The sequence below is a fragment of the Peromyscus eremicus genome, chromosome 8a, assembly GCF_949786415.1.
Source record: "Peromyscus eremicus chromosome 8a, PerEre_H2_v1, whole genome shotgun sequence".
NCBI classification, from domain to species: Eukaryota; Metazoa; Chordata; class Mammalia; order Rodentia; family Cricetidae; genus Peromyscus; species Peromyscus eremicus.
The window spans coordinates 83,035,418-83,051,489 of NC_081423.1; the positions used below are offsets into that span (position 1 = coordinate 83,035,418).

Here is a 16,072-nt window from a genome sequence, read left to right on the forward strand (position 1 = left end):
ATCCATCATATTGCTTAGTCACACAGCCTTGAGAGCTCAACTCTAAGTGCCTCCTTGGAGGAATTAATTCCCACTACCATAGTCTTCCTGTCACTTGCTGTGGGTGTGACCTCTGCCTGAAATGCTCCCCACCTGTCATGGTCATGCTCTCTCCCTCCAAGGCCTTTGTGCCCCTGAGGGAATGTCTCAACTCCTATCATGCTAAGGGGACACTGTATAAATGTCACCCAATGATTAGGAGCTCTCAAGGTTCAGGGTAGCCTCTGGCAAAACCACTCAGCTGGACTGCAAGGTGGGTTTCTCCAAGTCACCTCCAGGATCTGGGGTACCAATGCCCCCTTCCTCTCCTTCCTAGGTCTGCGTGTGGATCTGTCTTCCCTGCCAGCCCGCAGCTTGTGACCCCCATGTGCCTGTCAGCAGGCATCACCCTCACAGAAGCATTCACCCATCTCCCCCAGAACGCAGCATTGCAGCCAGCTGCCCCTCCAGCATTGGCAGCTAAACCCTACAAAGTCACCCCAGCCAGGGAGAGGCAGAAATCCTGGCTGGGAGTCCGGCTGCCACAGGAAGAGCAGCTCCTGTTGTTCTTGGTCGGAGAGCTGTGCACTGTGCTGACCTAAGCGTGAAGAGCAGGAGTTTGGAACACCCTGAAGGTGAGACCATTGTTTGGAAGACAGTCCCTGCCAGGATGCTCCAGACTGGGGAAATGTTATGAATGTCCTAATCACACACACCACCCACAGGGAGAGCTCCTAGAACTGAAGGGACCTCAAGAGGAGACCTGAAGACTCTCCTGTCCCAAGAGATCCCACAGAAAGCTGTCCAGAAGCAAAACAAAACTTTCTTTGGTTTTGCGGTGCTAAATCCAGAGCACATGCCGGGCAGGTACCATGCCACTGGGCTACATCCCCAGCTCGGTAAATAAAACCTGAGAGTATCAGGGAAGCCACAGACCCAGTCCCCCTTAAGGGACCCAGATCCAGTTTTTAGGAAGGGTGCTAAGTTCAGCGCCACTCCGCACTGACCTGGCCCTGTGGAGGTCTTGCCCAGGCTGAGCTGCCGAAGCCTCCTCTGGTGGGCACGTCCCCCACAGTGCACCTGGGCCTGGGCAGCGGAGTTCAGCTGGATGTTGCAGACATCGCAGAGTGTGTAGGAAGGTCGTTTCCTTTCCCGCTTAGGCTTCGATGACTCTGGAGAGTGAGGGGGGCACTCGGGCGCTGCAGTGGTGGGGGGTTCCTTCTCGCCTGAGGGGGACGGGCTCAGCGGCCTCTTCATACCTGAGCAGATAGAGAGAAGGAGACAGATATGTGACGGCTGAGTGGTTGCGAACCCACAGAGCAGGAGAGGTTTGCAATTTGAAGACGCTGGTGGGCGTGCCAGGTGACCCCCACCTGACTTCCAAAATGTCAAGAGGAAACATGGTGGGGGTGGCCTGTGTTAGGCAGAGCACATTAAAATACGGGAGTACTGGGACGATTGTAAGACATGGCTGCACGCTGGGAGGCCGGTGGTTCACAGGGTCTCAGGGCCCCGAGAGCAAATCTCAGAGAGGAAGATGGGGTCTTGGAGACAAGCGGCACTGTGGAAACAGCAGGAGACCAGCAGAGTCGTGTTTGGGGATGTCATTGTCCTGTTCTCAGCCTCGAGGCAGGAACTGACAATCGCGTGACAGACAGGCGTGTGGTACGGTGCTCACTGGAGACACAACAGTCCTCTGGCCAGAAACCCAACCATCTTGTGCCCTGTGCCTAGCCGGGTGACATTCACCAAGAGCGACAGCCTGCAGAGACATCCCAGCCCCTGTCCCACACGGCTTGAGATGTCCCTACAGTCTTGGTCACCTGAGCTGAGGCCACCGTTGGCCATTTGGTTGAGACAATCAGAACACACAGCGTCCCAGCCTGGACACCCTAGCCTGGACTCCCACGTCCTCCTTTTAGGCAATTACCCCCATTTCCCAGATAACCTCTCCTTCCTCCCTCATTTCTCAGGGACTTCCATTTGTCTGCTTCTGTTTCTGCTCAGGAGCTGGCTGCCAAATTCCCTCTCTCAGACAGAACTTGTGATATTCACTTCCTTCCTGGTGTGTGTATGTGCATGTTTACAATGTGTGTGTGCGTGCATGTTTACAATGTGTGTGTGCATATGTATGTGTGCATATGTATGTGTGCATGTGTGTATGTGTGTGAATTTACACATGTGTGTGCATATGTGTCTGTGTATACACATGTGTGTGTTTCCTGCCTCAGCTTCACTGGGAGACTTCCTGAAGTCACTGCCTGTTCCCCTCAGACTTGAGCAACCCCAAGAAGGTTTGGGGAAAACATGACTGAGCCCATTTCTCTAATCACAGATGAACTGTGCAAACTTTTTCCGCTCATGTTGAAGCCCTAACCTTAAGTATACCAGAATGTGACTGCATTCGGATAAAGGACTCCCCCCCCCCCCCCCGCCCCCAGGCAGGGTTCCTCCTGGAACTCTGTAGACCAGGCTGGCCTCGAACTCACAGAGAACCGCCTGCTTCTGCCTCCCGAGTGCTGAGATTAAAGGAGTGGCCCACCAACACCCTGCTCAAATACTGTCTTAATAAGAAAGAAATTTGAACGAGGCTATTTCAGAAGAAATCAACCCTGAGCCTGGGTGTTAACACACACCTGTTATCCCAGCTTTAGTGGAGGCTTAGGCGGGGGATCAGGAGCTGGAAGCCAGCCTGGGCTACATAGCAAAATGTTTCAAAAAAAAAAAAAATAATAAGAGTAGAAGGTTGGTCTGTAGCTCAGTTGATAGAGTTGCCTAGCATGAGGGAAGTCCTAGGTTCAATCCCCAACATTACGGGGACCAAGCATCGGTGGCATACGCCTGTGATCCCAGCGCTTGGAGGGATGAGAGGCTCAAGGTTATTCTTAGCTACTTAGAGAGTTTGAGGACAAACCTAGGGTACACCAGACCCTGTCTATGAATTAATTAATGAAAATAATAAGTAAGGAGAGAAGCCACCACTGCCACTGCCAACCCTGTGACACCATGAGTCCTTAGCTCCAGAACTAAGATACAACACATTTCCGTTGTTTAAGCCCCGGTCTTGCACTGCTCTGTGTGGCAGCTGGAGAGAGCTAATACTCCTCCCTCAAGGTCACTTCCTGCGTCCTTAGCCACTGCATATCAGCTCAGTTAGGAAATACCCCAAGGTTCTCACAAGAGCACACATCTAGTGTGTGTGTGGGGGGGGTCCACATCTGAAGAGGAGATTGATTACCCAAGTCCATGGCCATGAACCTGTGCACATTTCCTGAATGTTCTCCGTGAGCTGTTTGATGTTTTTGTGGGCAGTGGTCCATGTGAGACGTGTCTGTCATTGTTCGTGTGGGGACTGTGGGTGGAAGAGTGACTTAGCTTAGAGTAGGTGTTCCCTGATGGTTCACACCTCCAGTCTCAGTTCTGGCCACATGCCACTCACGATGCGTTAGGTCACTGCAGGTGTCTCTGTTCACTGTGGGTGGCTAAGGTGAATCTGTCACATTCACCCTGTGTGCACGTCATGTGAGGATGGATACAGAGATCAGGCTATGCACCTACAAGCCGAGGGATCCCAAAGAGTACCAGATATCCACTGTAGTTTAGGGGAATGACATGGGACAGATTCCCCTTCACAGTCCTCAAAGGCACCAGCCTTGGGAACCCAGCTCTGTGAGACAATCAATTCTGTTGTCCATTTTGTATTATTCTGTTACCCCTACTCTACTAAACTAACACACTGTGGGTTTGACCCTCATATAGCCACAGACGCCTGAGAATTTAAAGCTCCCATCCCGGGTTCAGGGTGGTGCCCCTGGGCTGAAGTACCAGCAGTCACTTCCAAGTGGTCCAGTGGGCATCTATCGGGAAGATAAGAGGCAGCCACCCGGAACAGGGATGCATCACTCTTCTAAATGCATGAGGCATCAAAGTCACCCCCTTGGAGCTATGCTAGGGACCCAGAACACTGCCCTCCCCACAGAAGCCACACTGGAGGTCACCCTCATCACTCTGAGCAGGTCCCCAGGGCTGCGTGGAGTCTCGCTGATACTTAGTCCTCTTTTGGCCCTAGGTGGCAGGCCTTAGAGCTCTCCTGCCTGCCTTCTCCAACTCTTCCTCGACTCTCCAGCAGGAGATAGGAAGGAGGTCCCAGATGCCAGAGTTAGAAGAGGTGGCCCAGGTGGCAAGAGCCAGGTGGAGACCTCAAAGGAATGGGACTTTCTTAGCTGTCCAGGAAGAGCTCAAGGGGACAGGGATATTTTGAAATCTCAGTGCAATTTATGGCAGACTGGACGGGGACATGGCTCAAGAGAGCAGACAACTATGTGCCACACTGCTGCTTAAACCTCTGTGATATACAGCCTCTGGGCTCGCAGAACTGCTGGGATTCTGGGCTAACGTGAGTCCCCTGCCAGAACGCTGGGCCTGCTGTGGCCTGTCCTGCTTGACCCAGCCTTCCCAGCTGTCCCCTCCTGAGCGACACTGTCCCAGCTAAGCCAGGGCTCTCAGTCATATGGAGGCATGGGCAAAGTGTGGGGATGCATACGGCTTGTCTAACTCTACATGAACATCACGGGTGTGCGTGCACATACGCACGCGCGCGCGCGCGCACACACACACACACACACACACACACACACACACACACACCACACCGCACCAGCCATTCTCAACACCATCATGACTCATTGCTCTCCTGTGACCTCCCCTTCAGTCTCAGTGATGTGCCAAGAGAAGACATGGAGTCCAAGAGCAAGGCAGTGGGGCTTGCTTCGAAGACCAGGGAAAACCAGGGTGAAAACCGGAGAAAAAATGTCCCAGAAGCTTCTCTGGGCCTAGGGCAATAGCTCAGTTGCTATTGTTGCCTGCCTAGAATGCATGAACTTCTGGATTTGATCCCTAGCAGCACATAAAACCCAGTGTGGTGGCACATGCCTGTAGTCCCAGCATTTGGGAGAGGCAGAAGGATCTGAAATTCAGAGTCAGCCTTGGATACGTAGAGAGTTCAAGGACAGCCTGGGCTATATGAGATCCTGTCTCCTTTTCTTCTCTATTTTTTTTTTTGTTGTTGTTGTTTGTTTTGTTTTTCAAGACAAGGTTTCTCTGTGTAGTCCTGGGTGTCCTGGAATTTACTCCATAGTCCAGGTTGGCCTTGAACTCACAGAGATCCACTTGCCTCTGCCTCCTGAGTGCCAGGATTAAAGATGTGCACCACCACCACCCAGCAAGATCTTTCTAAAACTCCACAACAACCTCATGAGGTGGACACTATTAGTAGATTGCTGCACGCCTCCACAGAGTAGAGAACTTCAGGGTTCCCAGCTAGACCTGAACTGCACTTGTCTGACTCAGAGCCCTTAACCACTGCCCTGTCCCACCTCTTTTGACTGAACAGCCTGTGAGGAGGTTGCTCAAAGGCCCAAAGGGGATCATGGGAGGATATCAGCTATATATCCTCTATTAGGTTGAGAATGCTCTTGGGTGAGTGCTGAGGTCGCCTGAGCTGGGTAGGGAGTGGGGGCTGGGCTCAGAGGCTTCCAGGAAAGGGTGGTCACCTCCCCCACCCCACCCATCCTTTCCCTGCTACTGTTGACCCCCAGAGGTTGTCTGCTGGGGACCCAAAGTCAGTAGACTCCCCTCCCTGACCCCAGTCCTATCTAGCCTGGACTGTGGCTGAGAACAAAGGATGAGGAAGAGGAGGAACAGCTGGAGAGTGTGCCCTGAGGACTCCAGGGTGCTGCACATCTGGGTAAATGTGGGGGGGACCCTGAGCGAAAGACTCCTAGGAAATCTTACCTTCCCCTCCTCGAAGGGCCGAGGGAGGGGAGGCATTGGAAGGGGCTGAAGAGCAGTTGCCTCCTCTGTGGAGAGAGACAGAGAAGACAAGATGGGGACAGAGAGCTCCTAGCTGAGAGACAGCCTGGACACGGGGGCCAGACAGGGAGATGCCACACTCTGGGTGAGAAGAGATAGGGCCAGAGCCAAGGAGGCCAGATGGAAGGACAGGATGAAAGAGAGAAAGAGCATGCATGGATCCATCTGTCCGGTGTACCCAGGAAGGGGGGTACATCTCCCTGTTCCCACCTTCCCTGAGAGAGGGCCCACGGCTGAAGCAGAGAGAAGGGGTGTGAGTATGATGGGGACTAGCCTATGAAAGAGCTGTATGTGTCCACATGGAGCTGATGGGTGGGGTGGGGGAGCACTCAGACACAACCCCAGGGTCCCCTCTCCACAGCTCTCGATGGATAACGAATTCCCTTCAGAACCCTGGCTTTTAGTAGACTCCTCGGCTACTGCTCACCAGTGAGACCCTCTGCTTGCCTATGCAGAGGGTGAGAGGGTCAGGGGTCAAAGGCCAGAGAACATGCAGAGGAGAGGGTTGTCTCCCAGAAGGCCAGGGAAGATGTCCTCTTCCAAAGGGGTAACTGGAGGAGAAATTTCTAGGCCTGTTCCCAACTTCAGCCCGGCATGGAGACTCCCTCAGCAAACACTTAATGAGCCCAATTACACTCTGGCATTTCCCCCGAGGTCTGCCAACAGCCACCTTGTACCTCTCCCAGCCAGGCCCCAGGCCCTGGCCCTGAGAAGGGGGCCTGGCTAGCGGGCCAACCTCAGCTGGTCCCTGCCTATCTGGGCTTTGGTTTCCTGATCTTTAAGGAGAGAGGACTTAGGTTGAACATGATCTCTTGGGACCTTTACAGACAGAGCTACAGTGGTAAATCAGCAAGAGCAGCTGTGTGGTGGGGGCGGCCCGGCCAGGCTCTGTGACCCTGACTTAGTTGCATAAAAGGAGCTGCTGGGTGGGTGAGTGCCCAGCACCTCAAGGCACTGTAGGAAACCACCCGCCACCACTCCCCCACACCTCAGGACACTCAGGAGGTTCTGCAGGGTTCAGAGTGGAAAGAGGCAAGTGAATTGGGCTAGGTCCCCCTCCCCCATACACATCCCGAACTGTCTGTCATGCAGAGTCAGGGTGAGGACCCAAGCAGACCATCTCAGTCACTCTCGGGGCTATGAGCAAAGTGGGAGGAGGCCACCCTACCACGGACCCAGTTACGCAAGGAAGTTTCTAGAAGAGGAGAAGCCTCCTCATGCTCCTGTCCTAGTGGAGCCAGAGCCCCTTCAGTGAGCTGGAGGAACTGCCACCAAGCTTGGTGGCTTCTCTGCCATCTCAGCCACCTGCCTACTGCCGTCTCCCAGGGTGAGCAGAGAAAACAGCTCTGGAGTATGCAATTGATGGTACCTAGCCACGCTGGCTGGGACTCAGGGTGCCTGTGGAGGCTTCTATCTAGCCTGTACTGTTCACAGGGAGCTTAGGGGTGGGATGGAGGGAGCACAGCTCCCCAGGTCCCCTCTCCACCTCTCTGGATGGATGATAAATGCATTTCAGAACCCTGGGTTTTAGTGGGGTTCTCAGCTACCATTCTCCTGTGAGGTCCTCTGTCAGCCCATGCAGAGGAAGGGATGAAAAGGGACCAAAGGCCATAGCATGTAGGGTAGAGGGTCGTCTCATGACTCAGACCCCACAGGCGCCAGAGGCCCCCACCTAGAGGACCGAGTTGGGTGCTCTGAACAAGGTCAGCCCTGCTGGCCCCCCAGTCCCATACAAGATGCTCGGGGTTGGGCCCAGGAAGCAGAGGCCAGGCCTGAAGTTCCAAGGGACAAACGCCAAACAGCCATGTCTGTCTCCTTTCTCAAGTAGTGACAACAGAAACCTGTTTCCTCCCTGGGGACTTCTGGGTGCTTAGGATTGGGAGTGAGCTGGCCAAGAGTTTTGGAAAGTCAACTTTCCATCCAGCTCCAAGGTAGGGTAAGAGGGCAGAGGAGGTGAGGGAGTGTGATGGTACGGATAAGACCACAGCCTTTATCTCCCTATGCCCTGCCCTGTCCTCACTCCTTGGTGTCTAGGTGCTCCAGGGGACACCCCTTCTCCTGAAAGCCCCAAAGATAGGGGCTTCCTCCCACAACCCACTCTTAGGAAATAAGGAAGTCCTTCTTACTATCTCACCTGCATCTTTCCTTGCATGGTCCTCAATAGCAATTCAGAGTAACTACCTCTCAGGTAGGGGAAGGGAGTGCTAGCCGACTCAGTACCGCTCTCTCTTCCCTCTGCTACCTGGAAAAGCCTATGAAAGCTAACTTGTGGGAGTAGGTGTGCTGTGCCCTATGCCCTCTCCCGGGCATCCCTGGGCCTGCATCCTGGCAGAGCTTGCACTGATCCTACTTCTCCTAGCCCTACTCCTTAAAGTGTCAAGAAGAATAGCACCCCCAAACCCACCCTCTGCCCACCACAGCTCCACCAATCAACACTCCCAAAGTCAGAGGGTCCTGGGAGTCAGGAGGAGGGGGGTCTGGAGGAACCAGGGATGGCTTCAGAGGAGGAGTGGGGGTGGATGAAACGAGGAGGACCCCCTCTTTGTTGAAGATGAGGCCCAGAGGAGGGCAGGACAAAAAGCCATGGATGCCTGAGAAGGTCATGGGTAGGGGCAGGTGGTAGAAGTGCCCCCTTGCACCCTCAAAAAAACTGGGGACCCCCCATTTTAGAGCTCACCTGGGAGCTGGTGGGCTAGCTGGACTTTGGGATCCTCTGAACGCCTGAGGAAAAGAAATGGGCCATTTGGTGGAGCCCTTGTTCCCAAAGGCAAATCTCTAGCCGCCAAATGATCCCAGCCTCCCCGGCCATCACCTACAGCTATAAGTCCTCCCTGCCGTCATCACCCAGGCTGTCCCCTTCCCAACCTCAGCTTCAGGTTAAGTTGAATATCCCTAGGTCACAAGGCGGAGCAGGGACCTCACTACTGCCCCCAACCTCACCAAGCCACCCTGCTGAGCTTGCCCCTCCCTCCCCCACCTCGCCTCAATCAGTCCGCGCAGGGAACAGGGAGTCTGGCGCCCCCGCCTACCTGAACAGGGCCAGGGACGCACCCCGCTGAGCGGCACCAGGACGATTGTGATCTCAGTTACAGCTGGCCAGTCCCTGTCCCGCGCCTCCTCCAAGCCCGCCCCTGCATGGCCTGTGTCTGAGTAGTTGCCAGGAGCCCTCTCCAGCCCCGCTCCGGAAAACCCGGCAGAGAGGGGCTCGTTCATTCTCCTGGCTGAAGAGCTGGGCCAGCGCAGCGGACCCACCTTCCTCCTGGACCTTTTTGTTTGGGGACGTGACAGACACTGCTGTTCAAGGCACACTCCTAGATGCCAGGAGACATCCACTCTGCCCAGACTGGCTGAGTCCCTGCTTCACAGAGCAGGAAAAGATCCGGGTCCAAAGTCACTCAGGAAGTGAGCACCAAAACCTTCAGACTGGCCTAAGACTGTCCAGAGGTGAGGGGAAGGAGGGGAGACTGCGGGACGCTCAGCCAGAGAGAGGATCTGTGGAGGTAGGGGCTGGTGTCATGACCTCCTGTTAGCCCTGCCACTAAGCGTTGGAGAAGCAATCACCAGGTAAGAAAGCAGAAGCCATAGGAAAGGGTCACAGGTGGCTTTTGCAGGCTGCCTACCCCTTCTTGACCTGAGGGGAACCTTAAGCGAACAGGCCACCTAAAGAGAAAGTACCATAGAACCTTGGGGATGCCTGGCCCACCAGACAGGGCACTGGACAGCTTGGCCTTCGAATCTACCCACTGACTCCAGCCCCAGGGTCTTCGCCGTTCATTATCCTGGAATATTCCCTTGACCTCACTATCTACTTATCACTGGTCTCCTCCGCTCAAATGTCACCTCCCACACCCCTTTTCCCAGCTCTGACTCAACCATCATCTCCTGCATCTCCCAGGTGACTGTTCTTTGGATTGAACACTTACCTGTCTTCCCCACAGAGGCGGGACCTTTATTTCCCAGGTATCCAAGACACCAACGCAGAGCTTGATGAACGCTTAGGAGATTCTCCATAAAGAGTTGTGAAGGGACAAATTCGTAGCCACTTTGAAGTCTGTATACTTTAGACAGGCGGATCGTATGGTACATGGATTACATCTCAATAAGACAGTTGCCCGTTTTTTAAAAAGTAAATCCAGGAAAGGGATGGCGGCTACGATCCACTCTGTATACACGACACCCCACAGGACACTCATCCTCTCTCCAGACCCAGTCACAGTGCCTTCCCACAGTCCACACCCCACGTCTGTCAGTGGTGAATGCAGTTGCTCAGACTTGGAAGGGACCTTAGAGGTCACTCTGTCTCTTTTACACTATCCCTGACCAGTTACCCTCTGCCCTAAGCTTGGACATGCCCATGACAGAGACCCCAGGACCCCACAGAATGCCCCCATTTCATTGCTGACTAGTTCATCTCTGGGGGAGACAGCCTTTTTCCAGTGACACCCACATCCTGGTCCTCCATCTGTTCCACGTGACACAGAACAAGCCACTCTGCTTTACATAGAGAGATCTGGCTGAGGTCTCTTCTCCCAGCTTGAAACCATATTCCTCCATATGCTGCCCTGGATGTGGCCTCCTCCTCCAGGAAGCCCTCAAAGATGTGGCTCCCAGAGCACACTGAACCCATCACACTGTATTGTTGCCTTCTGAAACCCCACACTGGCTCCCCACTACTTGGAGCCTCTCCCCTCAGCCAACGTAATTCTGAGGCTTTATGCTCTGCCTAGTACCTGACCCATCATCCCAGCTCCATCTCCCCCCAACTGACTTGGGCTTTTCCTCTTTAGGACACAACAATGAACAAGTCTCCTCCTCCTGCCTCAACCCATCCTCTATTAAAGACACCACCCCTTAACTCTCCTGCAGTCTAGAAAGAGCTGAGGGTCGGTCCGTGAAATCCCCAGACCTGCTTCCATGGGATGTAGCTGTGGGTGAGTTCAGTCTCCATGTTTCTCTCCCTAGTGAGTGACTCCTTCTTTTTTATTTTTGAGGTGCTTGGAATCAAACCCACAGCTTCACACATGCTTGGCAAGCACACTACTGCCGAGCTACGGCACAGTTCACAAGTACTTTCTGGAAAGATGAACAGCACACTGTGTGTTTATGCTGTTGGCCCTCCCTGCCAGCTCAGGAGCATCACTCAGCAGGGCCACAGGTGCCAGCTCAGGGCCACCACAAAGACGTGGCTTCACCTAGATACACAGTAATAAAATACATCCTTAGAAGCAACCCTGTATATGGACAAAACATTGTCCTCTGTAGATGGCCTTGTCTTCCAGACCCTTCCCATAGCTTTAGGGACCCATTGACTCTGATGATCCCACTAAAGATCAATGAGACTCTCATTCTGCAGGTATGGATGGAGGGGCTCTGAGAGGTTAACTTACCTGTCCCAGGTCACACAGCAAAAGAGCAGTAGAGTTGGGGTCTGAATGCCATCTGGCTGGCTCTAGAGTCTAGGCTATTTCTTTTCTCTATGCTAAGGTGCTTCTAAGGGCCTATTCCAATGTGCTGGATGACCTTTGCCCTATGAAGGTGGGATGGGGCTAGGCATGATGGCGGCATGTTTGAGAACATGCACTCTGGAGGCTGAGGAAGGAGGATCATGAGTCTGAAGCCAGCCTAGGCTACATAGCCAGTTTTAGTCTAGCCTGGACTACATTAAAACCAAAACCAAATGAAATGGGTAGGGTAAGAAGGGAAGAAAAGGCAGCCCCCTGTGTAATTACGGTACCAGCTGGCGTGGGCTCTCCCCTGCCTGTCTTCTACTTGCCCAGGGAGGGATCCAGTCCCTCTTGTTCTTCTCCAGCCAGAAAAGAATGACCCATGGTCTAAATAAAGCCACCAAGTCTCCAGGTTGGCCATTCTGGGACTCACCCCTGCCGGTCTCATCCCATCTCCTCTTCCTCTCGCTGTGTCTGTGCACGAACCTCCAGGTACCAGTCAGCACACACTGCTAGATTTGCACAATGAACAGAATGACTCACAGTGGGTTTGAGAAGAACAGACTAGGTACCTTGCTCTGGCTGTGTGAGCTTGGGCAAATCACTTCCCCTCTCTGAGCTTGTAAAACATGGCAGTGAACAATACATCACAGCATTAGGTGTTGTGAGATCATCTTTGCAGAGTTCCCGACAAAGCAGATGCCCAGTTAACAGCATGGGCACCACCAGTTAGGCATGCCTGGTGCCTGCCTTGGAGATGGGAATGCTGAGGTTGGAGGGGCTTATGCTATTACCCAACTTGGAAGTGGCCCTGGAGAACAGGGGCACTGGAGAACCAAGCGTTAAGACTGCCCTCCTAGCCGGGCTGTGGTGGTGCACGCCTTTAATCCCAGCACTCGGGAGGCAGAGCCAGGCGGATCTCTGTGAGTTCGAGGCCAGCCTGGGCTACCAAGTGAGTTCCAGGAAAGGCGCAAAGCTACACAGAGAAACCCTGTTTCGAAAAAACCAAAAAAAAAAAAGACTGCCCTCCTTGTCCCTCCCAGGGACCTTCCCTGAGAGCTCAATAAATGTAATTTCTTGTTTTCCTTTCTTTTGAGTCAGGGTCTCTTGCAGCTCAGGCTGGCCCCTAAGCTCACTTTACAGCAGAGGGTGACCTTGAATTTCTGATCCTTCTGCCTCTACTTCTGGGGGCCTGGGATTACAGGCATTACTACCATGCCCAGTTATATTCCTTTTGGAGATTGAACTCAGGGCTTTGTGTACATATGCTTGGCAGACACTCTACCAACTCAGCTACATCTCAAGCCCCTCAATAAATGTAATCTTGGCTATAAATATATGCAACTGTTATTATAATAATTACCCACTATAATAATAATTACCCATTATAATAATAATAAGAACTCTGGTGGGAGCAAGGCCTATGCCATGGGGCTCAGGCCAGGAGCCTCATCCCTCCTCAGCTGCTTCTCCATCTTGCCCATTGCCCACATGGGGTCAAATTGCACTGCCATAGTTCTGGATCCATGGGTTCCAGAGGGAAAGTAGGAGGGAACCCCATCTTGGGTCTGCATCCTACCCTATCCATCCTGGGTTCTTTATGCTCCTACAGAAGGGACAGAGCCACCAGCCCCTCCCCCCCCCACCTCCTCTTAAAATAGCTCTGAGCCACCATGTGGCCAGGGCGGCTCCCCACTAGCCGCAAATCCCCCTGAAATCAAATCCCCATCCTGCCCCAAGCAGGATGGCACCACCTCCTGCCACCGCTGGGCTAAGCGCTGGCTGGGCTCCCCCCCCCCCTCCATGGAAACCCGGACAGTTGTCCTTCACAGTGACCGGGACAATCATAAATCCCCAAATAATAAGACAGGCACTGGGAACACAGAGTCAGACAGAGTGCTAATTGGGTGGCTTCTGAGCGGGGATGCCGTGGGGACAACAGCTGTCCTCAGTTTCCCAGCCAGGACATCGGGATGGGGCAGCAGAACGGCCTCTCAGTCCCTGACGAGGTTGTTTCTAGGCTCTCCCATCAGCATCCCAGCCAGGTGAGCAAGCCTCACCAATCTGGAACATTCTCTAGCTCAGTATAGAAGAGAAGCCCAGCCCCCACCCCACCCCATTCGGGTCTCAAATCGGGAAGCCTGACTCACTTCCAGCAGTGTCTGGTAATTGTGTCTTGCAGCTAAAGAACAAACAGATCCTTCCCAGCATGCAGAGGGGCAAGGAGGCAGATTGCCCAGTACAGACACTGAGCTTGCTCCTCCTGTGAGGTCCCTAATGGATTCTTGGATGAACCCAGGGAGGCCCTTGGTGTGCAGCAAGCAGGCAGAGATTATCACATTATATGTTCAAAGGCTTTGCCCACGGAGGAGCACAGCAGCTGGAACCCTGACTTCCCAACTCTACCACCCCCTTCTCCTGGGCCTTGGCCACAGGAGCTGCATATACACTTCACCGGGCAGGGATAGAGGCAGGGGGATGGACAGGATGACCTCTCTAGGACTAAGCACTTTGGAGTTGATGAGATTGGGGGGAGGGGAGACATACGGAGAGGGGTGTGTCTCTGGGTATAATTTGAGGGACTCACATGAGGATAGGTGTGACTGAATCAGGCAGATACGTTTGTGTTACAACTTGGTCACTTATTAGCCTTCTCTGCAATGGGAATAACAACACCAAGCACTCTGCAGACTGTAAAGTCCCGCCCATGAGAAGGACAAAATCCTTAGTTACAACAGAAGCAACCAGGATTAGACCTCAGAAAGAACTTCCTCATAGCTGCGCTTTAGAAACCAATGTCTCAAAAGTAGCAGGAAGACAAACAAGCCTAGGTAGAATGCCAAGAAGCCTCAGGGTGCCCTCTCCCAAGTCTCCCAAGACTCACGGCTAGGCTGAGCCCCTCCCAACTTGCCCATCATCTTGCACCTCAAAGCTGTCAGCCTATCCTCAATCCTTCCCAGACCAGAGTCGATTCCTACTTGAGGTTAATGTCAAAGCAATGGAAATTATTTTGACCTCCTCACCCAGCTTGGCAGAGCTGTCTGGGGGTGTGTAGAGAGGCCAGAGCTAGAGAAAAGGAGGCTGGAGAGTTTGGATAACCGCCAACCAGCAGGGGCAGCCCCTCCCCAAGGTGAGCATCACTAACAGCAGTCTAGCAGGCAATCAGCTCACGGGAGGACTTCACGGGAGTTACTGCCTGGAAGGGACTGTAAAGACCAAGGGTTGGGGTCCCCCCGGGACAACCTTGGCTCCCTTCCTCTTACTTCAAGAGAGGCATTCAGAAGATGCCCACAGGAACCCTGACTATAAGCCAGGGCCAACCCTACGGAAATTAAGATCTTGAGGCTCCTGACCCACCCTTCATTTCCTGTACCTTTTATTTAATGAGTTAGCTGAGCAGAATCCTCCCTCTAAGTCCACCCCATGAACCCATAGTTGGTCCTTGTTGTGAGACACAACCTAATCCATCCAAACGCAGGATGGAAGGGAGGGAGCTGAAGGTGACCCTGGGGCTTGGAGGAAGGGTGGCTTTCCAAGCCCATTGGCCGAAAGAGCCAGTGGTATGGGGTGGCCAGAGCCCCATCTGGTCAACCAGGGAGCAGGTGACCACATCCACACATCCTTCTCTGGTGACCTGTGGCATAGACCACTAAGAGTCTTTCTTCCTTCTCTTTCTTTCTTCTGAAACAGGGTCATATTATGTATGACTTTGTATGTATGTCTTTGTATGTATGTCTTTGAACTGGCTATGTGGAACAGGCTGGCCTTGAACAGGCTGGGATTGAAAGTGTACGCCACCGTGGTTCCGGGAAACACCCTACTGATATAGAATGTGTCATTATATCCTTGGGCCCCTATCCCCTCTTTCAGTCCCCAGAGGCTTCCCCTAGCTGAGCTACCTGAAGGCCTCAGCCATAAAAGGCCTAGGACACAGCTTGGGTGTGGAATGCTTCACCTCTATGCTTGGTCAAATATACCTCCTGGGATCCCTGGATCAATTGAGAGGAAATATAAGAATAATGTCTCCCAGCCCAGATCTGTCCAACAAGTGGGACAGGCACACTGGAGAGGTCCCTCTGTGTACTTACTTACCTGAACCAAAACCAGAACCACCGGCAACTCACCTGAACCAAAACCAGAACTACCGATAACTCGGAGAATTTCTAGTGCCCAAGCCCCTTGTGGGTTCTGATGAGCTTGCCTTGTGCTGTGGCCTGAGAACTTTGAACTTCTGCCCGGGTGATTCTAATGTGCAGCTAAGGGCTAGACTCTTGTGTCCATCAGCCTTCCAAAGACATACCTGGCCTTGGAAGTATCTCCTGGGGAGTTTGGCAGGGTCCTCCTCCAGCTCCTACCCCTCAGCCTTAGACTCAGGGAGCTGGGGTAAAGAGTTTTGTTGTTGCTGCTGTTTAAGATTTCTTTGCGTGGTAGTTTGAATAAGAATGGCCCCCCATAGGCTCATATAGTTGAATGCTTAGTCACAGAGTGGAACTCTTTGATAGGATTAGAAGGATTAGGAGGTGTGGCCTTGTTGGAGGAAGTGTGTCATTGAGGGTGGGCTTTGAGGTTTCAAAAGCGAAAGCCCTGTCTCAGATCCAGTCACTCTCTCTCTGCCTGTGGATCAGGATGTAGCTCTCAGCTACTTCTCCTGCACCATGCCTGACATTTCTGCTGCCATGTCACCTGCCATGATGATAGCAATGGACTAAGCCTCTGAAACTGTAAGCCAGCCCCAATTA

At 53.2% G+C, this 16,072-nt stretch overlaps 1 protein-coding gene and 1 long non-coding RNA gene across 2 annotated transcripts in view; one reads left to right on the forward strand and one right to left on the reverse strand.

The window, feature by feature from the left end:
- Znf385c (zinc finger protein 385C) overlaps positions 1-8,905 on the reverse strand; it is a 33,002-nt gene extending 24,097 nt beyond the window's left edge. The window contains exons 1-3 of the mRNA XM_059271788.1: positions 8,867-8,905; positions 8,567-8,610; positions 1,026-1,277 (exon numbers count right to left, since the gene is read on the reverse strand). Coding sequence (XP_059127771.1) covers positions 1,026-1,275 — 250 coding nt within the window. The 5' untranslated portion in view covers positions 1,276-1,277; positions 8,567-8,610; positions 8,867-8,905. The remainder of the gene's footprint in view (positions 1-1,025; positions 1,278-8,566; positions 8,611-8,866) is intronic.
- A 460-nt stretch (positions 8,906-9,365) lies between these two features.
- LOC131917735 (uncharacterized) lies at positions 9,366-10,744 on the forward strand. Its single transcript, XR_009380730.1, has 2 exons — positions 9,366-9,453; positions 10,677-10,744. It is a non-coding gene; the product is annotated as an uncharacterized LOC131917735 (long non-coding RNA).
- The last annotated feature ends 5,328 nt before the right edge of the window (positions 10,745-16,072 follow it).